The 22,711-nt window shown below is 44.1% G+C and overlaps 1 protein-coding gene across 5 annotated transcripts in view; it reads left to right on the top strand.

Moving 5' to 3' along the window:
- DZIP1 (DAZ interacting zinc finger protein 1) overlaps window positions 1-22,711 on the top strand; it is a 51,445-nt gene that overhangs the window by 6,123 nt on the left and 22,611 nt on the right. For all 5 annotated transcript variants that reach the window (XM_044927145.2, XM_044927148.2, XM_044927146.2 and 2 more), the window contains exons 6-14: window positions 739-823; window positions 3,751-3,875; window positions 4,364-4,525; window positions 6,531-6,668; window positions 10,542-10,604; window positions 17,268-17,408; window positions 17,855-17,903; window positions 19,383-19,439; window positions 21,836-21,892. In XM_044927145.2, the coding sequence (XP_044783080.2) occupies window positions 739-823; window positions 3,751-3,875; window positions 4,364-4,525; window positions 6,531-6,668; window positions 10,542-10,604; window positions 17,268-17,408; window positions 17,855-17,903; window positions 19,383-19,439; window positions 21,836-21,892 (877 nt within the window). The remainder of the gene's footprint in view (window positions 1-738; window positions 824-3,750; window positions 3,876-4,363; window positions 4,526-6,530; window positions 6,669-10,541; window positions 10,605-17,267; window positions 17,409-17,854; window positions 17,904-19,382; window positions 19,440-21,835; window positions 21,893-22,711) is intronic.

Below are 22,711 nucleotides of genomic sequence, written 5' to 3' on the forward strand. Positions count from 1 at the left end.
GTTCGTCTTAGGAGGCCAAATATTCCTAAGCATGTGATCAATGATCTGTTAATGCTGGGCTCTGGGGATAAACCTGTGAATAAAGAGAAGAGAGTTCATACTCTCAGGAAGCTGACATGCTAGATCCTAGAGGAACTGGACAGGAGATAAGAAGCAAAGGAAGTAACTAAAGCTGATAATATTAAGTGGTGAGATGGACAATGATGCAAACAAGACAGTGCCTGGCAGGGAGCTTATCCAGGAAGATTTCTTAAGGACGTGCAGCACAGCCCCAGCATGGAAGAGGTTCCATAAATGACATCTCGAATGTTGGGAAGGAGCCAGACTTTCATTGGAAAGTCTGGGGAAAATTCAGGCGGGGGACTGGCCAATGCAGAGTGTCTGAAGCTGGCCTGCGTGAGGGACAGGAAGAAGGCTGGCACAGGTAGAGTGCCATGGACAAGTTGGTGCTGTTGGGCTGGGAACCACCCGTATAACAGGAGCATCCTCAGGGGTTCCAGAAACCACCATGATGGGCTCTGTTAACAGAGATGGTTTTCACTGGCATGTGTTCAGTTAGGGAAGAACACCCTGGTCGTAAATGTCTTTTTAGTTATGGTTTCAGCATTACTTGCCAGGGTGGTATCTCTTGGGGAAAAGCCCCCAAGAGGGAGTGCTTCAGGTACCCAGATTTTAATTCAAATTAGGTGGAGGGGTACTTGTTAGAGACACTTGGATTCATTGCTCTCTCCTTTTCAGTGCCATTTTTGTGACAAGGCCTTTATGAACCAAGCTTTCCTACAAAGTCATATTCAGCGCCGCCACCCTGAAGATTCGCATCTTGGTAAGTAGTGAGCTCTGCTTCAAAGAGCTATTTTCTTTAGCCCTATAATAAAGGTACTATTTCTGGTAGCTTTTTCTTTTTTCAGTGAGACATGGCCCAAAGCATCTCTCAATCCTTTTAAAAGAAAGCGTCATAGTCCTTGTTCGAACACTCATTAAGTGAATATTGATCCCCTGTGATGTGCCATGCACTGCATTAGGGCTCAAGGATGCAGCCATAAGCAAAACAGACCCTGTCTGGCTCTCTTACATCCTAATAGAGGGGATGGAGGAGTCACATCTAAACAAATGAGTGATGTTTTCAAGTGGCGGCAAGTGCAATGAAGAAAATAAAGTAGGAGAATGGGACTGAGAGTGACTCCTGGTGGTCAGCCAAGGCCTCATTAAGGAGGTGATATTTGATCAGAAACCAGAATGATGAGGGGGTCCCGGCATGCAGGAAATCTAGGAAATGAAGATCTCTGGCAAAGGGAATTCTCACTGTCAGCTGTGTTTGAGGGGGGGCAGGCCGGTGTGTTTGGGGAACAGATAAAAGTTTGGTGGAGCAGAGTGAGCAGAGGTGGGCTAGGAAGGGGCCAGGTCACGTAGGGCCTCAAATGCCCTGGGTAGGAATGTGGGTGATTTAACTAGCATAATGAGAAGCCACTGGAGGATTTTAAGTTGGAGGGGTAGGGATATGATGTAATTTGGACTGGTATTTTTATATTTTTTTGGCTGAACCACTCAGCTTATGGGATCTTAGTTCCCTGACCAGGGATCCAAAGCACTGCCAGAGAAAGTACCAAGTCCTAACCATGGGATGGCCATGGAATTCCCTCCAATTTGTACCTTTACACGACCCATCTAGTAGTGGGCGGGGAACAGACAGTAGGGACGGAGGTGGAAGCAGGTTGAAGCGTGAGGAGGCTGCAACAGGTAGCCCAGGGGAGAGAGGGTGGCAGCCAGACCAGGACGGGAGGTGGGAGACGTGGAGATGGAGAGGGTTTATTTGGACACAGAGCCCACAGAGATGTGATTCCACATGGGAGCTGGAGATGAAGTAAAGATGATCCTGTGCTTCTGTCCTGTACAAATGGGTAAATGGTTATCATGTTTACTGAGGGGAGGACCAGGAAGGGAGCACATTGAGGGAGGAAGAAGGATGGGGAATCTGGGTTGGCCGTGGGTACACTCAAGTCACACATACAGTTGCCATGCATGTGAGGATGCTGGAGGTCAAGGTAGAGGCCCAGGCTGGAGATAAAAACCTGGGAGTCGTTAGCAGAACTGGGCTGGATGAGGTCACTTAAAAAGAGAAGACAACTCAGGGCCAGCCCCACACTCGGAGCCCAGGAGGAGCAGCTGACAGTGAGAAATTGAAGTGATGGAGGCAGGAGGGAAGTGGAGAGTGTGTTGTCATGGAAACCAAGGGGCATGAGGGTTTCAAGAAGGAGGCAGTGACCCCCAATGATCTTGAGGCACAGAGTAAGATGAAGACCGAGAAGTGACCATTGTTTTCCCAATGGCCGTTGGTGGCCTTGACATAGCGGCAGCGAACTGCTGGGGACAAAAGCTGGACTAGAGTGAGCTGAGCTGAGGAGCCGGCAAGGAAGTGGTCATGTCGATTACCACGCCATTTATTTCAGTAACGTTTGCTGGGAGAGAAAGCAGGGACAGGAGGCAGTATCTGGAGGGAAAGTGGGACCAAGGGGAGAGTATTGTCTTATTTGCAGTGGGAGATACTAAGATGTGTTTGGGTGCCAGTGTGAATTAACCAGTGCCTAGAGGGGCTAATTGAAGGAGCAGAAGAGGGGAGGGGCTCTGTGGCTTGCAAGGAATCAGGTTTGCAACTAATCTAAATGTTCTCAGAAGCAAAGAATGCAAGGCCTGTTTCTCCATGAGCAGATCAGAGCAACTCTACAGATTGCCACAGTAATCCATGGAAATGCTCATTACGATCTAAATGTTTTTGGTAGCTGGATGTTTATATTTCTAGCTTGTTACTATCTACCTGTACCTGCTTTCCCCTCCCTTTTGGGCTTGTTTCCATTTCTGCCTATTTCTGATAGATTTATTTAGGAAACAGCTGAGCTTTGTATAAACAATATGAATAGCATAAAATTCCACTTATAAGCCATGAATCGCTGATACAGTTTAACAGTGTATTGGAGAAACTGGGGAGATTAAATATTTTTTAAATTAACCTATCATTCTTCAGTGTGAAACTGACCTTCTTTCTCTTCTGTTTCAGTATCTTATTCTATCTCATACTCGTTTCAGAGAGTATTTCAGACTCTGAAATGAGTATTATTTCTTCAGGTCATCTTTGAGATTCTGACTTTCTACTTTGGTTTCCATACCTTTCATGTCTACACTCACAGACACATGTATATCCATTCAGTCATGTGTACATCTGCATGTAAGTACATGAACATAAGTGTTCTTCCCTTCACTTGTTGCTTCCTTTTACAACTTCTCAGTAGTTCAGTTTGCATTTTGAGTGCTGGCCTCTGCTTGTCTGAGCACTGATGACATGTTCAGGAGAGTTCCGTGGGAGCCAGAAAGGTGGTGACCGTAGAGATTTCAGTATCACGGTACCTACGGTCGAAGCTGTTGATTTCCTTTCTCTGATTGAGACAGGTGTCTTGGAGAAGAGCCCAGGATTATTCCTTTGCTCCCTGAACGGGCTCTCACCCTGCCTCTGCAGGGTAATCCAACCTCAACCCAGTGGCTGAAAGAATCTGCTTAAAAATAATTTGGTGCCCAATGATGCAAAGGGCTGAAAATACATAGTAAAGAGTAAAGTTGGCTCGTGCAGCATGAAAAAGAGTAATATCCCAAGAAAAAGCAGTTTCCTTTGTCTTTGTCTTATCAGTAGCACTGTACCCTGTAAATTTTCCAATGGGTTTCCAAGAGATGGTATTTTTAATGATATTTCTGTTACAACAGAGTATAAGACAAGGGCGCAGACGGACAAGCTCCAAAGTGAGATCGACATGTTGAAGGAGCAGCTGCAGCTCACCAAGTCTCAGCTAGAGGCTGCACAGCATGCCCACGCAATCAGGCTCTCTAAGGTAGGATGCTGAATTCTGAAGCAGGGATGTGTTGGGAAGGTTTGGGGTTCATTCCTTTTAAATATTCAGTAGAGTTCACCAGTGAAACCATCAGGTCCTGAACTTTTCTTCGTTGGGAGTTTCTTTTGATTACTGATTCAATCTCTCCTCCTTGTTAGTCTGTTCGGATTTTCTGTTTCTTCATGATTCAGTCTTGGCAGATTGTATAGTCTCTAGGAATTTTTGAGACTTTGGACCTCTGTGTTTATACTTTAAGAAATGTAAGGACAGAAGGATGCTATGTGCTGCCTTTGGTTTGGGAAAATCGTTGTGCACAGACCTGCCTTTATACGCAGTGTTTTTTGCAACAAAACAAACCAAAGAAAGGCCTAAGTGAAATTTGCAAGTCTCGCCGACCCATGTGAGGTGAAGCTGTGCCCATTTATTTAAAATTCTTCAGGCTTGCTTCATGTCAGAGCTTTTAAAGCCATGTATTAAATCAATTTCAGGAATATGAAATGCAGAAAACAAAAGAGGAAGAATTTCTGAAGTTATTCGATAGATGGAAAGAAGAAGAAAAGGAGAAACTAGTTGATGAAATGGAAAAAGTCAAGGAAATGTTTATGAAGGAGTTTAAAGAACTGACTTCTAAGAACTCAGCATTAGAATATGTGAGTATTTAACCCAGGAGTCCTCATAGCATTGACAGAGTTCTGGCCTTTAGAGGTGGCATGACAGTGGCAATATGGCCCTCAGATCCACAAGTTCCTTTATCGTGCCCTGGCCCAGACTCCCATCCTCCCTAAGAGTCTAGGGAGCTTGGGCATATGGAAAACAGAGTAAGTCCTTAAGAGCAGGCTCTCTGGCCCCAAACCCCAGTGCAGAACACTTGGTACATTTGGGTCAGATCAGAGAAGAAGGGCCCTCTTGCTTAACTCGTTAGGTTTGGATAACCTGAAACCATAACCCCTTCCCCAAGTGTTGGAGCTTTCCAAAGTTCCAAAGGAACTTTCTAGAAAGACTGACACAGATCCCCAATGTGGGAGAAAGAAGCTGACCCAGAAAGACAGGCCAGTTTGGCCTGAGTGAAGTGGGTGAGCTGGATGTGATTAAATGCAGCCCCTCCTGCTTCCCTGTGGGAGCGGCCTTGGTCCCAGGGAAGCAAAGGAGACCATGGAAGATTCTTGAGCTCCCTCTAGGGGCAACATGTTTTATAAACTGAAATAGAGGGGTAGTTTGGGAAAACTGCAAAGATCCTTCTCTAAAACGCCCTGAACCCTCTCATGGGGATGGGCAAACTATGACTTGGGACCCAAATCTAGCAAACCACCTGATTTTGTATGGCCCTTGATCTAAGAAAGGTTTTTACACTATAAAGTGGCTGAACAAAGTCAAAACAAAATACATTTCATGCCATGAAAATGGTATCAATTGACCTTCTGGTATGTCTACAAGAGAGTATTTTGGAACACAACTGTGCTGTTAACCTCTACAGTTTCTCTGTGGAGCTTTTGTGCTGCCGCCGTGGAGTTGAGTCGCTGTGACCAAGACCTTACGTGTCTCCAAAGTTAAATACTGTCTGGCTCTTTACGGAAAAAGTTTGCCAGCCGCTGTCATATCTTTATAAAGCACATGTGGCCCAGGGTTAGTTAGCTATTGGTGGCAGTGAAATGGATGTTCATTATACTGTCCTTTCAACTTTTCCGTAAGTTGTAATTTGCAGATAAAAAGTTGAGGGGAAATTAACACGGGGTGGGTCATTGTGTCTTTTCTGTAGGGCTTCCTTCAGGCAACTCCCTGTTGGTTCAGGTGTCTCCACATCACCTCCCTTGGGTCTGAGCATCAGAGCTCTTAGACAGGTGTTGTTGTTCATTCGTGTCCGACTCTTTGCGACACCATGGACTGCAGCATGCCAGGCTTCCCTTCACCATCTCCTGGAGTTTGCTCAAACTCGGAGCCGGTGATGCCCTCCAACCATCCCATCCTCTGTCGCCCCCTTCTGGCCTCCTCACTAAATCACCCAATCAACTGCACCCAATTCCTCTATTTCTGGCAACTGTTAACCTGCCCATCGCCCATCGCCTAAGATTAGAAAGTTAGGTTTTCCTTTCCCTTTTACACCCTGTGCATGTTCTTTTATTGGAAGAAGTAAAACAGGAAAACCACTGTGAAGAGAAGCATGATGAGTGTCTTGTAGGACGGTCAGATTTAATATGTGGCTACAGGCTCCCTAGTTTTGTTCTCTGTTTCAGTCTTTATTTCTTAATTAAAAATTAAAAACATTATTTTTTTGGCTGTGCTGGGTCTTCATTGCTCTGCAGGCTTTTCTCTAGCTGGGGAGAGCTGCGGCTACGCTCCAATTGTGAAGCTCAAGCTTCTCCTTGCAGTGGTTTCTCTTGTTGCAGAGCATGGACTCTAAGACACGCCGGCTTCGGTAGTTGTGGCCTGTGGGCTCAGTAGTTGTGGCTCCCAGGCTGTAGAGCACGGGCTCGATAGCTGTGGCGCACGGGCTTAGTTGCTTCATGGCATGTGGGATCTTCACGGATCAGGGATTGAACCCGCATCTCCTGCATTTGCAGGTGGATTCTTTACCACTGAGCCACCAGGGAGGCCCTCTGTTTTGGTCTTATAGAAGTATGAACATTTTTACCAGTGATTTTTACTTTTATTTTATAGCAATTGTCAGAAATCCAGAAGTCCAATATGCAGATCAAGTCTAACATCGGCACGCTAAAAGATGCACATGAGTTTAAAGAAGAACGTCCACAGCATCCCCAGGATTTCCAAAATGTGATGCAGCTACTTGACAATCAGGTATGTAGAAGTGAGTGACTACTGATTTTTCTTGGTGAAGTAATTTATAGCAGACATCATCTAAGAAAAGGTGTCTCTTTCAGTGATAGTGACAGTGACTACTTCTTTTTTTCTTGTCTCCTATTGCATGTGTAATTCATAATAGATGTTCATTAGACACTTCAGTTCAGTCACTCACTCGTGTCCGATTCTTTGCAACCCCATGGACTGCAGCACGCCAGGCTTCCCTGTCCATCACCAACTCCCAGAGCTTACTCAAACTCATGTCCATCGAGTCAGTGATGCCATCCAAGCAGCTCATCCTCTGTTGTCTCCTTCTCCTCCTGCCTTCAATCTTTCCCAGCATCAGGGTCTTTTCAAATGAGTCAGTTCTTCACATCAGGTGGCCAAAGTGAGTTTCAGCTTCAGCATCAGTCCTTCCAATGATTATTCAGGGCTGATTTGCTTTAGGGTGGACTGGTTGGATCTCCTTGATGTCCAAGGGACTCTTTAAGAGTCTTCTTCAACACCACAGTTCAAAAGCATCAATTCTTTGGCACTCAGCTTTCTTTATTAGATACTTACTGATTGACTAATTAGATACTTACTGATTGACTAATAGATGTGGATACAGAACATCTGGCAAAGTTGTTTAATTTTTCCTCGAATGATATCTGTTTGAATTAGTTCCTATTACCTTAGTAGTTATTTTTCATGTTTCGGATGTAGGCCCACTTTCAAAAGGCATAGAAAGGCATTTTGAAGCACAGACTATTTTTTCAGAGCTTATACAGCTGCACTGGCGAACCGATGATCTTTTACACGTATCAGATGAATTACAGTCATCTGCAAGTGAACCTCAGTAATCAGTACGGCCTTCATCCTGGCTCTTTTGGTCACACTGACTTAGGAGAATTTTTTTTTAGCCAGAAAACATAAAGATTAAAGCTTATGAAGTCACGATTTTTTTTTTTCAAAAAGCAGTATTACATCATTTTAAAAAGTAAATGTGTTTTTCAGGGACCTATTGTGTAACACATGGAACTACTCAATGTTATGTGGCAGCCTGGATGGGAGGGGGGTCTGGGGGAAAATGGATACATGTATGTAAATGGTTGAGTCCCTTCGCTGTTCCCCTGAAACTATCACAACATTGTTAAACGGTTCTGTGTGTGTGTGTGTGCTAAGTCATTTTAGTTGTGTCTGACTCTCTGTGACCCCCTGGACTGTAGCCTGCCAGGTTCCTCTGTCCATGGGATTTCCCAGGCAAGAATACTGGAGTGGATTGCCATGCCGTCCTCCAGGGGATCTTCCCGACCAAAGGATCGAACCAGCATCCGTTTTGTCTCCTGCATTGTAGGCAGGTTCTTTACCACTAGCGCCAGCTGGGAAGCCCAATCAGCTAGACCCTAAGACAAAATAAAAAAATTTTTTAAAAAGTAAATGTGTTGTGAATATGGACTCCAACCACAGCTTGTCTTGCCTCTCTCCCCCAAATCTACCTTCTGCATTGCAGCCAGGCTGACCACATCACCACCCTGCCTAAAATCCTTCGGTGACTCCCCGTTTTTCACAGAACAAAATCTAGAACCGTTAACCAGCATTCAGAGTCCCTGGGCATCTGGTCCTGCTATCTCCCACAGTTCTTGGCTTTACCTCGACACACCAGCAGCTCCTAAAAGCGCCTGGTTCCAGCTTTCTTTGTCATGTACCTCCTAGTTTTCAGGCCCCGTCACTTACTCAGCTGGAATGGCATCTCTTCTGGAAAGTTCTCCTGGGCCTCTGGGTTAATGCAAGCATGCCACAGTCCTCCAAGCTGGACCTGACCATGTACACATTATGTGGAAACCTGCCATTGTTATGTCCACCTTCCCCCCGACCGCCCCCAGACAGGGCAGGGCCTGCCTCTTAGTCCTCGACCAGCCTGGTGGCATCAGTGGTAAAGAGCCTGCCTGCCAATGCAGGAGACATAAGAGGCGCTAGTTCAATCCCTGGGTTGGGAAGATCCCCTGCAGGAGGGCATGGCAACCCACGCCAGTATTCTTGCCTGGGAAATCCCATGGACAGAGGAGACTGGAGGGCTACAGTCCAGGGGGTCGCTGAGTTGGACACAACTGTTGCGACTTAGCACGCATGCACACAGCCTGCTGAAGCTGCCCAGCGAGGTTCAGGTACACGGTAGGGAATCAGGAATTGGGTCCTGATGGTTGCTCCCAGCAGGCTTCTCTCTCACTAGGTGAGGGACTCGGCTATGAAACTCTCAGGTGCCACGTGAATTTCTTTTGTCTGAGGCCTTCCTGCGTGCTCTGTCAGTGCATAACCCATAGACTCAGAAAGCGTGACGTTTCCTTTTGACTTCTTAGGTTGGCAGGCTAACACCTGTTTTTTTAAATGAAGTTTGATTGAAACACAGAGCTTCCCTGGTGGCTCAGACGGTAAAGAATCTGCCTGCAATGCAGGAGACCTGGGTTCTATACCTGGGGAGGGAAGATCCCCTTGGGGAGGGCATGGCAACCCACGCCAGTGTTCTTGCCTGGGAAATCTCATGGACAGAGGAGTCTGGAGGGCTATAGTCCAGGGGGTCGCTGAGTTGGACACGACTGTTGCGACTTAGCATGCACGCACACAGCCTGCTGCAGCTGCCCTATCAGGTGCAGGTATACGGTAGGGAATCAGGAATTGGGCCTCCCAGCAGGCTTCTCTCTCACTAGGTGAGGGACTCGGCTATGAAACTCTCAGGTGCCACGTGAATTTCTTTTGTCTGAGGCCTTCCTGCGTGCTCTGTCAGTGCATAACCCATAGATTCAGAAAGCGTGACGTTTCCTTTTGACTTCTTAGGTTGGTAGGCTAACACCTGTTTATTTATTTTTTTTTTTTTTTCTTTTTTTTTAATTTTATTTTATTTTTAAACTTAACATAACTGTATTAGATTTGCCAAATATCAAAATGAATCCGCCACAGGTATACATGTGTTCCCCATCCTGAACCCTCCTCCCTCCTCCCTCCCCATTCCATCCCTCTGGGTCATCCCAGTGCACCAGCCCCAAGCATCCAGTATCGTGCATCGAACCTGTTTATTTTAAATGAAGTTTGATTGAAACACAGAGCTTCCCTGGTGGCTCAGACGGTAAAGAATCTCTGCCTGCAATGCGGGAGACCTGGGTTCTATACCTGGGTAGGGAAGATCCCCTTGGGGAGGGCATGGCAACCCACGCCAGTGTTCTTGCCTGGAGAATCCCCATGGACGGAGGAGCCTGGGGGGCTATAGTCCATGGGATCGCGAAGAGTCGGACTGCACTGACCAACTAAGCACTAAAACACAGCCTTGCTGCTACGTATCATCTGTGGCTGTTCATTCACATATTATTTATGGCTGTTCTCCCATTCCTAGTAGTAGTGAGTCATCTGGCCCCCCGAGTCTAACGTATTTTCTATTAGCCCCTTAATAGAAAATATTTGCTGACCCCTGCCTCAGAGTGTAAGGTGAAAACCAGGTGCAAGTGTGATCAAACGTTTCTGACTGTGTTCATTAAAAATGGCTGCTAAAATGTTACCCAAATAGTTGGGTTTCCTAGATACTCACTGAAAAAGAAGCTCTCGTTCTGAGTAGACGTCATTATTATGAGTGCATGCTAAGTGGCTTCAGTTATGTCTGACTCTTTGCGACCCTATGGACATAGCCCGCCAGGCTCCTCTGTCCATGGAATTTTCCAGGCAGGAATACTGGAGTGGGTTGTCATGCCCTCCTCCAGGGGATCTTCCCTACCCCGGGATCAAACCCGCATCTCTTATTTCTCCTCCATTGGTAGGCAGGTTCTTTACCACTAGTGACACCTGGGAAGCCCGTCATTATTATAGCTGTACCTGAATTTCTCCGGTTTTACTGTTTTGCAGGAAAGCAAGTGGACAGCTCGTGTTCAGGCTCTTCATCAAGAACACAAGAAAGAAAAGAGCCGGGTAAGATTAAGAAATTAATGGCCCATAAAAAGTGGGTCTTTCCGAAAAGAGTATTTTTTCTCTTTATAATAAAGATAAGATTTGTCCACTGAAAACAATTTGTAGAGAAATGTATAACAAAAACTTAAATTACTTATAATTCGAATACCAAAGATAACCAGTGCTACTGCTTTGTTATAATTTCTTCAGTCTTTTTGATGCTGTAAATGTGCTTCTTTAGGTATAGAAGCCCGTATATATAATTTGTCTCACAGTTTTAAAATTATGCTTTATATCTATAACTTTATACATTTTAATTTAATATATCATAAGCATTTTCAATTTTTTTTCATGACTCCATGATGATCTTATTGATGTATCATCAGTTAATCTCTTCTTCATTGTTGAATACATATTTCTAATTTTTCTGCTTTACAGAGTGGCAATCTAAGTTTTGAATACAGGCCTACCTTGTTTTATTGCACTTTGCAGATAATTGTGTTTTTTATAAATTGAAGGTTTGTGGCAACCCTGCATTGTCAGATGATGCATTTTTTAGCAATAAAGTATTTTTAGTTAACATGTACATTGTTTTTTAAGACATAATGTTACTGCACACTTAATAGGCCACAATGTAGTGTAACATAAATTTTACATGCAGTAGGATACTAAAAAATTCATGCAACTCATTTTGTTGCAATTTGGCTCTATTGCTATGATCTGGAACTTAACCCACAGTATCTCCAGGTCTATCTATAAAAACGAGGATTGTTCATATTAAAGTCACTTTTTAAGTCATTTAATGAAAACAAAAATTAATTGTAACACCTATTTCCTTTCTGCTAGGTACATCAGAAATTTAAGTGTTAAGATGCTTTTATAATAGTGCAAAAATATAAAATAAATTTATTTGAGATTTTTAGGTAGGAAAACATCTGTTTATTTTTTCACTTTAAATTGTATGTGTTTTATAGTCCTTTGTATCCCCTTTTGGGCAAACAGGATAGACTGGGTGGCTGATAAACAACAGAAACTTATTTCTCATGGTTCTATTGCTCCAGCAATTGGACAGAGAGAGTTTGTTAAAGGGGAATAGTGGCTGGGCTATGAGTAGATATAACACCCAATTAATTTCTCCAACCTAACCCACCCTTCTGAGCTCCAGACACAATAGCCAGCTTGGTACTCGGCATCTGCACAACTTATTAAATGTGATGTGTCTAAAATGAGGTCCTTGGGTTTATTCCCAGACATCTTTTTCTTTTTGGTTGATGGCATCCTCGTCCACTCAGATGCAGACATTGATTCCCTTCTCCTCCTCAACTCCCAGTTCCAGGCTATTGATGGGTCCTGCCGAGTATCTCATATCCATGTTCTTCCGGACATTTCTATGGCTTCCATTGCTTCTCTACTGAGCTCCCAGCATTTCTAAAAGGGCCCCCTATCCAGTCTCCCAGTTCCAGCCTTCCTCTCTTGTAATCTACTCTCTGCAGAGCAGACAGAACAACCTGGCTGCTCAGCTCGTCCTGATCCTCTCTCTCAACTTACTATATTAGCTATGATGGCCTTCTGGTAATTTATAGAACACCCAGCCTTTTTCTCCTTGTACACGTGGTTTTTTTTACTTCTGGGAGGTCCTTCCCCTTGTTCCTTATGTGGCTGGCTCCTTCTCCTCTGATTTAGTTTTCTCTGAAAGTGGAAGTGTTAGTCACTCAGTCGTGTCCTACTCTCTGTGTGATCCCATGGACTGTAGCCCACTAGGCTCCTCTGTCCATGGAATTCTCCAGGCAAGAGTACTGGAGTGGGTTGCCATTCTCCTCTTCTCCAGGAGATCTTCCCGACCCAGGGATCAAACCCAGATCTCCTACATTGCAGGCAGATTCTTTACCGTCTGAGCCACCAGGGAAACCCTAGTTTTCTCTGCCGTGTTGCAAATTACCACAGATTTAGTATGTCACAGTTTCCATGTGATAGGAGTCCAGGCACGGCTTAGCTGGGTCTCCTGCTTGGGGTTTCACGAGCTGCATTGGAGGTGTCAGCCGAGTTGTCTCCTCTGGGGCTCTGGGGCCTCTCTGAAGCCTGTTCAGATGGTTGGCAATGTGCAGTTCCCCACGGTCAGCCGTGGGAGTCAGGGTGGAGTGAGACCCTCAGCTCCGCAGTTCACAACCTGACTGTGACTTCTTCAAGGCCAATAGGAGAGCATCGCTCCTGCCTTCATTCTCCTCCTTTAAGACACTTGAAGTCACCCAAGACCCCTCCATCCAGGGAAGCGATCCTCTCCCTTAATTATTCTCTTCATTTCACAAGTGTAACTCTTACTGATCACTATTTAAAGTAGTTTATTTGTTTACTTGTTTATTGTCTGTCTGTCCAGCCAGATCATTAGCCTTTCGAGGGAAGGCCTCTGTTTACTCCTGCACTCTATTCCCAGAATCTAATAATGTTCCTAAAATGTGCTCATTGTTCTTGTTCAGTTGCTCAGCTGTGTTTGACTCTTTGCGGCCCCATGGACTGCAGCGTGCCAGGCTTCCCTGTCCATCACCATCCCCCTGAGTTTGCTCAAACTCATGTCCATCAAGTCAGTGATGCCATCCGACCATCTCATCCTCTGTCCCCCCACTTTTCCTCCTGCCCTCAGTCTTTCCCAGCATCAGGGTCTTTTCCAGTGAGTTGGCTCTTTGCATCAGGTGGCCAAAGTATTGGAGCTTCAGCTTTAGCATCAGTCCTTCCAATGAATATTCAGAGTTGATTTCCTTTAGGATGGATTGGTTGGATCTCCTTGCAGTCCAAGGGACTCTAAGGAGTCTTCTCCAACACCGCAGTTTGAAAGCATCAGTTCTTAGGGGCTTACTAAATATTTGCTAAATGAATGCAGAAGGTTGATAGGTGGCCAACAAGGGGATCACTCAGCCATTTTTTTTTTTTTTTTGTGGAGAGAGAGATGCTGATTGTAGGGGGCAGAAGAGCAGGGTGGAAAGAGCTGTCTTTTAGTGTGAGCGTGATATATAAATCCAGGTCCTCTTAACCTCGGGTCCCTGCTTATCTGCCCCGCTGCCTTGCTCGCCTGTCATTCTTGAGGCACTTAGCCAGCAGGGGAGGGAAATAGCCAGTGACAACTTAGAGCAGTTGCTTTTCTGTAAGAACCCTGAATCTTTCCTTTGAGATGCTCTAAGGCAGCAGTTCCCGAGACTCTTTTCTAAAATGCCCCTGCCCAGCTCCACTCTCTGAGTGTCTGATTCGGCAGGTAAGTCTGGGACATGCAGAGTTTGGAAAAAAATAAACACCAATAACAATGGCAGCAGACCCCAGATCATTGTGTTTCAGATCCATGGTTTGAACCACTGCTCTTATGATTTGAAGTCCTACTTTTATTCTTCATGGCTTCTTTAGCACACGGGGGTTTAGGGACAGAAATTCAGGTTTCGTTTTTAATAGGGGATTTTAGCCCTTGCTCCTTTAAGCCTCTCGCGTTCCAGGCAGCTGTGGGAATTTCAGTGGCTTTCTGGCTAGACTACTGTGTAAGCTGTAGAGTTTTCCAGCTGGCCCCTGCAGGTGGTGACAGAGAGGAAGGGAAGGTCTGGTTCTGAGGGAGGCACCTCGCCCCGTGTGCTGGGAGCGTGGAGTTTTGGCGCTGCCACCAGGCTACGCTGCTCCCTTGTCTGCTGGCTTTGCTTGTTCAGAAGCTCCTTGCTTCTCCCTTTATTCCTCTTAAACCCCAGCAGAGGGGCGAATTCCCTCAGGTTTAGTAATCAGTGCCCGAGACCTGACTATCAATTATTCCACATGATTGGTGCCTACTGTTCCTACAATGCACATATTGTATTTCTCTGCTTACAGGAAGTTGCGTTTGCCAACTTTTTATTGCTTTACCTAAATTCTTGGCAGTCTTTTTTTTTTTTTTTGGTTTTGTTTTAAAATAACAGTGGTAGGAGTTAAAAGGGAACCACAGGTAAATGGCGGCACACCCTTTTCCGCCCAACAGAAGACTCTTAGAGCTCAGGACGTTGTAGAATGGTCACGCGGTAAAAGGGCAGCAGAATGGAGTGATGTGGCTGGTAGAGAAAAAAAATGTAAAACTCGCAGTGGTAGAAAGTCATAAGAAGTGAACTCTAGGACTTCCCTGGTGGTACAGTGGATAAGAATCTGCCCGCCCATGCAGGGGACACAGGTTCGATCCCTGGTCTGGGAAGACTTCATGTGCCACAGGGCAGCTAAGCCCGTGCACCTGCACTCTAGGGCCCTAGAGCTGCAACTACTGAAGCCCACGTGCCTAGAGCCCGTGGTCCACACCCAGAGAAGCTACTGGAATGAGAAACCCAGGCACTGCAATGAAGCGTAGCCCCTGCTCGCCCCAACTAGAGAAAGCCCTCCTGCAGCAATGAAGATGCACTGCAACCAAAAATTAATTAATTAAAAAAGGAAAAGAAATGAGCTCCAGGGCCACCAGCTTTTTGAAATAACTTCTGGCTAGTCCCTATCTTAGACTAGCACATTCCTCTCTCAGCGACTCTTTCTGTACCTTCTTGGTCAGTTCTTAATTCCAGTATCAAAAGGATGCCATCCCATCATTTTTCTTATGTCCTCCTTCTTTTTGGGTCCTGCAATGAGTCCCCATATTGTTGATCCTAAACGCCCCCCCAGACCCCTGGACATTTTTATTAGCTTCTCCTACTTTCCTGCTCAGGATTTCCCAGACTATTTTGTAGGGGGCACTCTTACAGTGGGGAAAATGTGGGGAAGGTTCTTGAAAGTGTTCTTCTGCCATTGAGATTGTTGGCATCCATTGGGATATGTAAGGTTTCTTTCTAGTCTTTACTCAGGTAACCTTTGTAACTTGGTTCAACCTATTGTTTGTCTGGCCTCATATGAGCACACAGCCCTTCAGAGGGAAGACCCTGCTATGTATTGGTGGAGAGCTTTAACTTTTTGTTGTTGTTTTTGTTATGTGTCTGTTAAATGTAAATTAGATTGTTTTTAGAGTAGTTTTAGGTTCACAGAAACATTGAAGAGAAAATACACAGAGTTCCCAAATACCCCGCCCCCCATACCCCTGCCATGTACAGCCTCCTGCATTATCAACGCCCTGTACCAGAGTGATACATTTGTTACAACTGGTGAACCTATATTGATATGTCATTGTCCCCCAAAATCCACCATTATTTTAGGGTTCATTCTTGTTCACTCTTGTGAATAAGGATTCCCAAGTGGCGCATCGGTAAAGATCTGTCTGCCAATGCAGAAAGTGCAGGAGACACGGGTTCCGTCCCTGGGTCAGGAAGATCCCTTGGAGGAGGAAATGGCAGCCCGATCCAGTACTCTTTCCTGGGAAATCCCAAGGACAGAAGAGCCTGGCGGGGTACAGTCCATAGGGTCACAAAGTCAAACAAGACTGAGCAGCTAAGCACGCATGCACAATTTCTTAACACATCTCATGACACAGACACTAAGTTTGAGAGTGTGGACTTGGAAGACAGGAAAGCTGAGGTCTAGGTTCTTCCCTCCTCCAGCTGTCTGCATGTGGGTCAGCTACTTACCTCTCTAGACCTGAGTTTCCCCATCTGAACAACGGGGTCAAAACATGTATCCACGATGCTGTGGTGTAGATTCAACAAGATGTGCTTAATGTTTTAGCCCCTAAAATATGTTGAGTCTTTGTTTAAAAAACAAATGAACCTCTCCAGTTAGGAAATGCTGCTCCAGGCTCTCTCTGTGCGCCTCTCAACACAGTTACCCACCTTTTCTGACCTGCAGGTCCCTGTCTCCATTCCTAGGCCACAGGCTTGGAACATCCTTCGTGCCATTTACCAAGGGTTTTTTCTCCTCCTTTTAAGCAACATCTGAAATTGCTTTAAGAATGTTTCCTTGAATTTTTGAAACCAAATTCTTGTATTCTTTTTCAAAAAATATTTAGTTAATTAATTTGGCTGGGCTGGGTCTTAGTTGCAGCATGCAGGATCTTAGTTGTGGTCTGTGGGATCTAGTTACCTGACCAGGGATCAAACCGAGGTCCCCTGCATTGGGAGCATGAATCTTAGCCTTGACCACCAGGGAAGTCCCTTTTCTTGAATTCTTGTCCAGAACTGATATTCCCTCTAGAGATGAATCTGTGCATCTTTGGATGTATCTGCCCTGTGCTTCCCTTCCTTCTCTTCCCTTCCTCCATCCATCCTTTCTACCCTCTCCCTACCCTTCTTCCTCCTCTCTTCCTCTTTTCCTTAACCCCCAACCCCCTTTCATTTCTCAATGAATATTTATTGAGAACCTGCCAAGGGACAGAGACTGCTAGGTGTATAAAATAATTAAGTTGGGCTCTCTGGCTGGGGGAGTATGCTTTCCAGCTGGGATGATATGTGTGGACTTGTAAGGACAGGACTGCCTGGGGTCCGAGTTGCTCTGTGGGTGGCCCAGTCCATTATCCTCACTCCATCCCATGTGATTTCATGTAATGGGTTACTATGCCGTTCACATGATCAGTGTTGTCTATTTTGGACCGTGAGCTCCCTGGGAACAGAGATGAAGCCCCTTGTAACAGCCAGGGCCTTGGGGACACGGTGATCAGAGAGTTAGTCATTGTGCAGATGACGTAAGCCAGTGAGAAGGCGGGGTTTGTACATACAAACTGCAGAAAGAAGAAATTTACATGCAGGTTCCATATGTATACCTTTCTTCCTCGTTTTCTTGCAGCTCCTGTCACATATAGAGAAACTTCGAACTTCAATGATAGACGATCTAAATGCAAGTAATGTCTTCTACAAGAAAAGGATAGAAGAGCTAGGGCAGAGGCTCCAGGAACAGAATGAGCTGATCATCACTCAGAGACAGCAGGTATTTTGGTGTTTGTATATTGGCACCATTTTTCTGTAACCAGTACAACTTATTTAAGAACATATGTCTTTAGAGCATTTGTAAGTTGGATAAGATGAAGATAGAATATATTCCCACCCCACCGTGGTTGTGTGTCCAAGTCAATAAAATAATTTTTTAAAAGGTATTTTTGAAATACTGTAGAGCAATTAGATTTTTTCAGTTAAAAATCAGGATAAATGTGAAGGCACCTAAGAATTTCTTTCGCTAATTCCTTTGAGAAGCAGCTGAATCCAAATGCTGCTTTTATAAAACGTTTGTCTCCATGTCATTAAAGTCCACATGTCCTGTGTCTTTGGGGCATTTAGTGAAAAGGTTCATTTACTGAGCCGAGTATCTGTGGATCATCCAGTACATCCCTGTCTAGTTTCAAACATGGATCGCTGAAAGACTATTCTTCTTTGCAGATTAAAGAGTTCACCAGTAAACCGTTAAACAGTGTCAGTGAACCCAAAGGTAAGTGGACCAGGATCCCAGTGCTGAAGGCAAGGTGGGCCATCCTAATGGTGTGCTGAACATTGGTGAATGTGGGGCTGAGACGGTTCACGGGTGCTAAGATGACATTCCTCTAGTTTTTTTGACTTGGGAGCTCTGTTACCACAACCCAGAGAGTTGAAGAATTTCAAATACCTAATCTGTCATCAAATGGTCTCCTGTGCTTTTTATCAGAGTATTGTTATGCACATAATACATGCTCAGTAACTGTACCCCTGGATGAATGTGCAGTTAGATGATTTAGGATTAAAAGCGCAGAGTCCACAGGCAGGCTGGGATCAGCTCCCATCTCTGGCACTTTGTAGCTTTGTGAGCCTCTGCCCCAGTTTCCTCAGCTCAGAAGCTGGAGTATTAGTAGTATTTACATCATAGACTTGTTATGAGGATTAAATGGGAAAATATGTAAAGAGCACCTGTTAAATACTCATCAGTGTTGGCTATTGTTATTGATAGTAAACTCTTAATTATCCTAAAGTGCTATGGAGGCTTGATGCGCGATTCTTTGTTATGGCCGGCTGGGGTTGAGGGTTTGCTCTAAGCATAGTGGGGGGATATACAGCCTACTGAAAATAGCAATGATAGCCACCCATCTCCACAACATTCAGGAACTGGTCTAGAAGCGGGATGGGAGTCAGAAGTACAGTCTCCCATCATAGCATCAAGCTTGCCTTCTGCCTGATTGCCTTCTGAGTGGTCCCAGTCTTGGTTCCCATCTGTCTCAGATAGTAGGGCATCTTTGTCTACTTGAGGGATGCCAACTGGGAATTGGTACTGGGTATATGTATGGGTTGCATTTCCTCCCTGTTTCTGGGGTCATGAGAAATGCAGGCATGTCTTGGAAATATTGCAGGTTCAGGTGTAGACCACTGCAATACAACCGGTAATCACAATACAGCAAGTCACACAATTGTTTTTTATTTTCCAGTGTATATGAGTTATGCTTATACTATACCATAGTCTATTAAGTGTACAATAGCATTATGTCTAAAAAAATGAACATATACTGTATTGCTAAAAATGCTGACCATCACCTGACAACACAGTGTTGCCACAAACCTTCAATTTGTAAAAGTGCAGTATCTTCAAAGTACAATAAAGTGTAGTAAAATGAGATTGGCCTGTATGTTGACCTGCACACTTGGTTTCCTTGTTTTAAGATCAAGTTTTGGAAAGGGTGGTAGTTCCCTGTAACTTCTCTTGAAATAGTTACAGTTCAGATAATTAGGAATACCTGAATAATTGGGATAAATATTTGAAAAATAATTTTAGGAAAAAGTTAACTTTGAAGGGATTTATGTTAAACATCTTTGTTGGGTAAGTCGCTACATGTTGGTACATTTCATGTATTGTATTTTTGGGGAAAATATTAGGATGTACACTAGCAAAATATAACCCATAGCTTGTGGGTTTTGTTATTAATTTATCTTTTTTTAATTTCAGGGAATCTTTTAACCTGGCAAACTTTTGAATCTAAGCCAACTGCCCCAACGGTACCAAGTAAGTTTCTGTAATGGGCTCACGGTTCTAAAGATAGTTTTAAAGTGCTTAAACCCATATATAACTTCTGCTTATTCTTTTTAGAGATGATTCTTAGAACATCAGTGTGTTTGGAGATTACATAATGATCTATTTTGATTCCTGGCCTTGACCTGGTTCTAAAACCCACTATTATAAATGTCTGTGTGGTTTTGTGGTGGTTTTGGTTAGCCATACCTATTACCTTGACAGTTTGCCTAATAAAGGAATGGCTAAACATTCCTTGGCGTCACCCCGGTGTGTGCTCTGGGTGTCCCAAGGCAAAGCACTGTGACGATGTGACTGTGTGTCGTGATCACCACATTTTGGCATCTCTGAGACCTCGTGCTGCAGGGTTTGACCCAAGGCCCTTGGGTCAGTCACTCACAAAGTCACAGCACCGCTGTCTTCCAGAGCTGTCAGGATTTGGCTAGAATCCAAAAAGACATCATCTGTACAGTTGAGAAATGGATGGATTGTCTTCTTAATATTAGTTGAAATATTTTTGTTCCATTCAGGAAAGCGTGTGAACAGGATCTGAATACTAAGGGAGGGCCTGCCCCAAGGCCGGGCACGGAACGGCCATGCATGTGGGCCCAGGACTTGTAGTGATGAAAGGACACTGATGAGCATGTTTGGGAACTGGGCACAATTGACTGGAAAGGGCTGATGGTTTTAAATGCTCAACTGCTTCTTGAGGCCTGTTGATGTTGGTCCTGGAAGCTGAAGAGGTTGAGAGATGCTGAGAAGGAGAGGGCAGTTAAAGTGCCAAGAGTAGAGCTAAGGGGAGAACAGAAGCATTTCAAAGACGTATGGAAAAATTACAAGACATTCAATTATTATTGTTTATATTTTAATTATACTTAGCACAATACAGGGGAGCCTGGTGGGCTGCCGTCTATGGGGTCACACAGAGTTGGACATGACTGAAGCGACTTAGCAGCAGCAGCAGCAGCAGCACAGTATTGGAACCGTCGTGCTAAGTTGCTTCAGTTGTGTCTGACTCTTTGCGGCCCCATGGATTGTAGCCCGCCAGGCTCCTCTGTCTATGGGATTTCCCAGGCAAGAATACTGGAGTGGGCTGCCATGCAGTCCTAATAGGGGATCTTCCTGACCCAGAGATTGAACCTGCACCTCTTAGTCTCCTGCATTAGCAGGTGGGTTCTTCACCACTAACACCACCTGGGAAGCCCATTGAAATGATAACATGTTCCAATAAAACTTTATTTACAAAAACAGGCAGGTGTTGGTGTGTCTTATAGACTGTAGTTTGTCAAACCTGGATCTAGCTTAGCAAGTTGCAGATGGGTTCGAAGGCCATATTTCCAGAATCGTTAGCAGTTTACCCATAGTTAGAAGTTGAACACTTTCACACCAGCCATTGTAAAGATGAAATTCTATGCCTACAGGGGTAGCTAGGGCTTGTGACCAGTATTTCTTAGATAGGATTAGAATTAAAGATCTGTTTTTAATAAGCTATGGAAAAAGTCAGTAAACTAATAGACAAATAGTTGAGAGAGGAACCTCAGATAGAAATTGTCAGTATTGGAAGAGAGGCTGTAGAATCTAATTTTCTGAGATATTTTGATGTAAAGAGTGTTGTCTTACTTGAATCAGGTATACTCTTTTAAAGGCTGTAGCTGAATTAATGCCTTTAAAAGGTGTCTTTCAGCCCAGTGATTGGGGTAGTCTTATAAATTGGTTTATTGTACATGAATATTCATAACAGCATTATTCTTAATAGCCCCAAAGTGGAAAAAGCCCTAATGGCCATCAACTAATGAATAGATAATAAAATGTGGTCTATCTACAAAATGGGATGTTATTTGGCCATAAAAATACATGCTAATGCTGACACGTGCTTCAACATGGATGAAACATGAAAACATGATGCTAAGTTAAAGTAAGCGGACTACAGAAGGTCACATAACTAATTGTATAATTCCATTTATAATATAAGTAAAGACTAGGCAAATCCATAGAGATAGAAAGTAGATCTTTGGTTGCCCGGGCCTGCAGGGAGGGAGAGATGAGGCTAATAGACGTGGGTATTTGGGGAGGTGTACATGTAATGAGTATGTTCAAAAACTTGCGAGTGGTTATGGTTGTCCCATAACCATAACCTCTGTGGTTGTACCTCTGTGACTGTATTAAAACCCACTGACTTGTATATTTGAAAAGGGTGGATTGTATTTCAAATTGTTATAAATTTGGTTTAGGTTAGTTGGTGCTATCTTTGTCATTTGAAACATTTGTCCCCTCATGATCTGTGTATTAATATACCTTGACTAATTTGATGAATACTCAGTTTATCCTCACGTTCAGATGTTAATGCTATAAATACAGGACCCTGTAATTACATTTTTATGCTTTTTCAGTGAATGCCCCAGCCCCCCAGACACTGGATACGAAGTCAAGTCTAACAATGGCACATGGTAAGTTTCAGCAAAGTCTCAGCATTTTATATACAGTTTCCACCTGAGTTAGATAACTTATTAACTGAAAAGTGCTTCTGTGGGGGTTATTTATGCAAACAAAACATTTTGATGAATGCAAAATAGTTAATAAAACTGCAGTCTTCCTATGTAATGCTACTATGAACTAGTCAAACCTACCAGCCATAAAGTAGAAAATGTATCTATTGCTGGGCTCACAAGTAGAGATTTTTAACCCTGAGTAGTTCTTGGAGCATTTGTGATTTTTGGTGGAAAGTAGTAGGTATTGGGAAAGAGGGTGACTTTCCTACTAGACCAGCCAACCAGCACATGCCACAGGGCATACGTGATTGTTTGTATAACTTTGAATGTGGCAGCCAGTCACCTTTTTTAAGCAAACAGTTGCAGGGATTGGTTGAGAAAATCTAGAAAAGACACGTGATGGAAACCAAAGGAAAAAGTAGGAACCCCTGGATGAAATTGCTGCCAGGATCCAGGTCTTGGACCAGGTCACAGGGTAATAATTGTTATTAACATGATCCAGTAGACAGGGTGAATATTTATAAACATATCTTTATGCAACTAAGGTGCTAGCAGTTTTTATGGTATGTTTTCAATATATTGTTTTCCTGTGGTCTGCTGTGTGTTAAGTGATTTAAAGTGGGAGGGGGACCATCTTTTTCCTGTCTTACCTACAAATGTTTCTGGAATCTAATGATTACTTTATTCCACTTCTCTATTTAGCCTTTTACTTTGGACTTAAATCCATGGCCAGTTGAGTTGGACTTTTTGTCTTCAGAAATATTGTGGTTCATGTAT

The sequence above is a fragment of the Bubalus bubalis genome, chromosome 13 (genome assembly GCF_019923935.1).
Source record: "Bubalus bubalis isolate 160015118507 breed Murrah chromosome 13, NDDB_SH_1, whole genome shotgun sequence".
In the NCBI taxonomy this organism is placed as follows: Eukaryota; Metazoa; Chordata; class Mammalia; order Artiodactyla; family Bovidae; genus Bubalus; species Bubalus bubalis.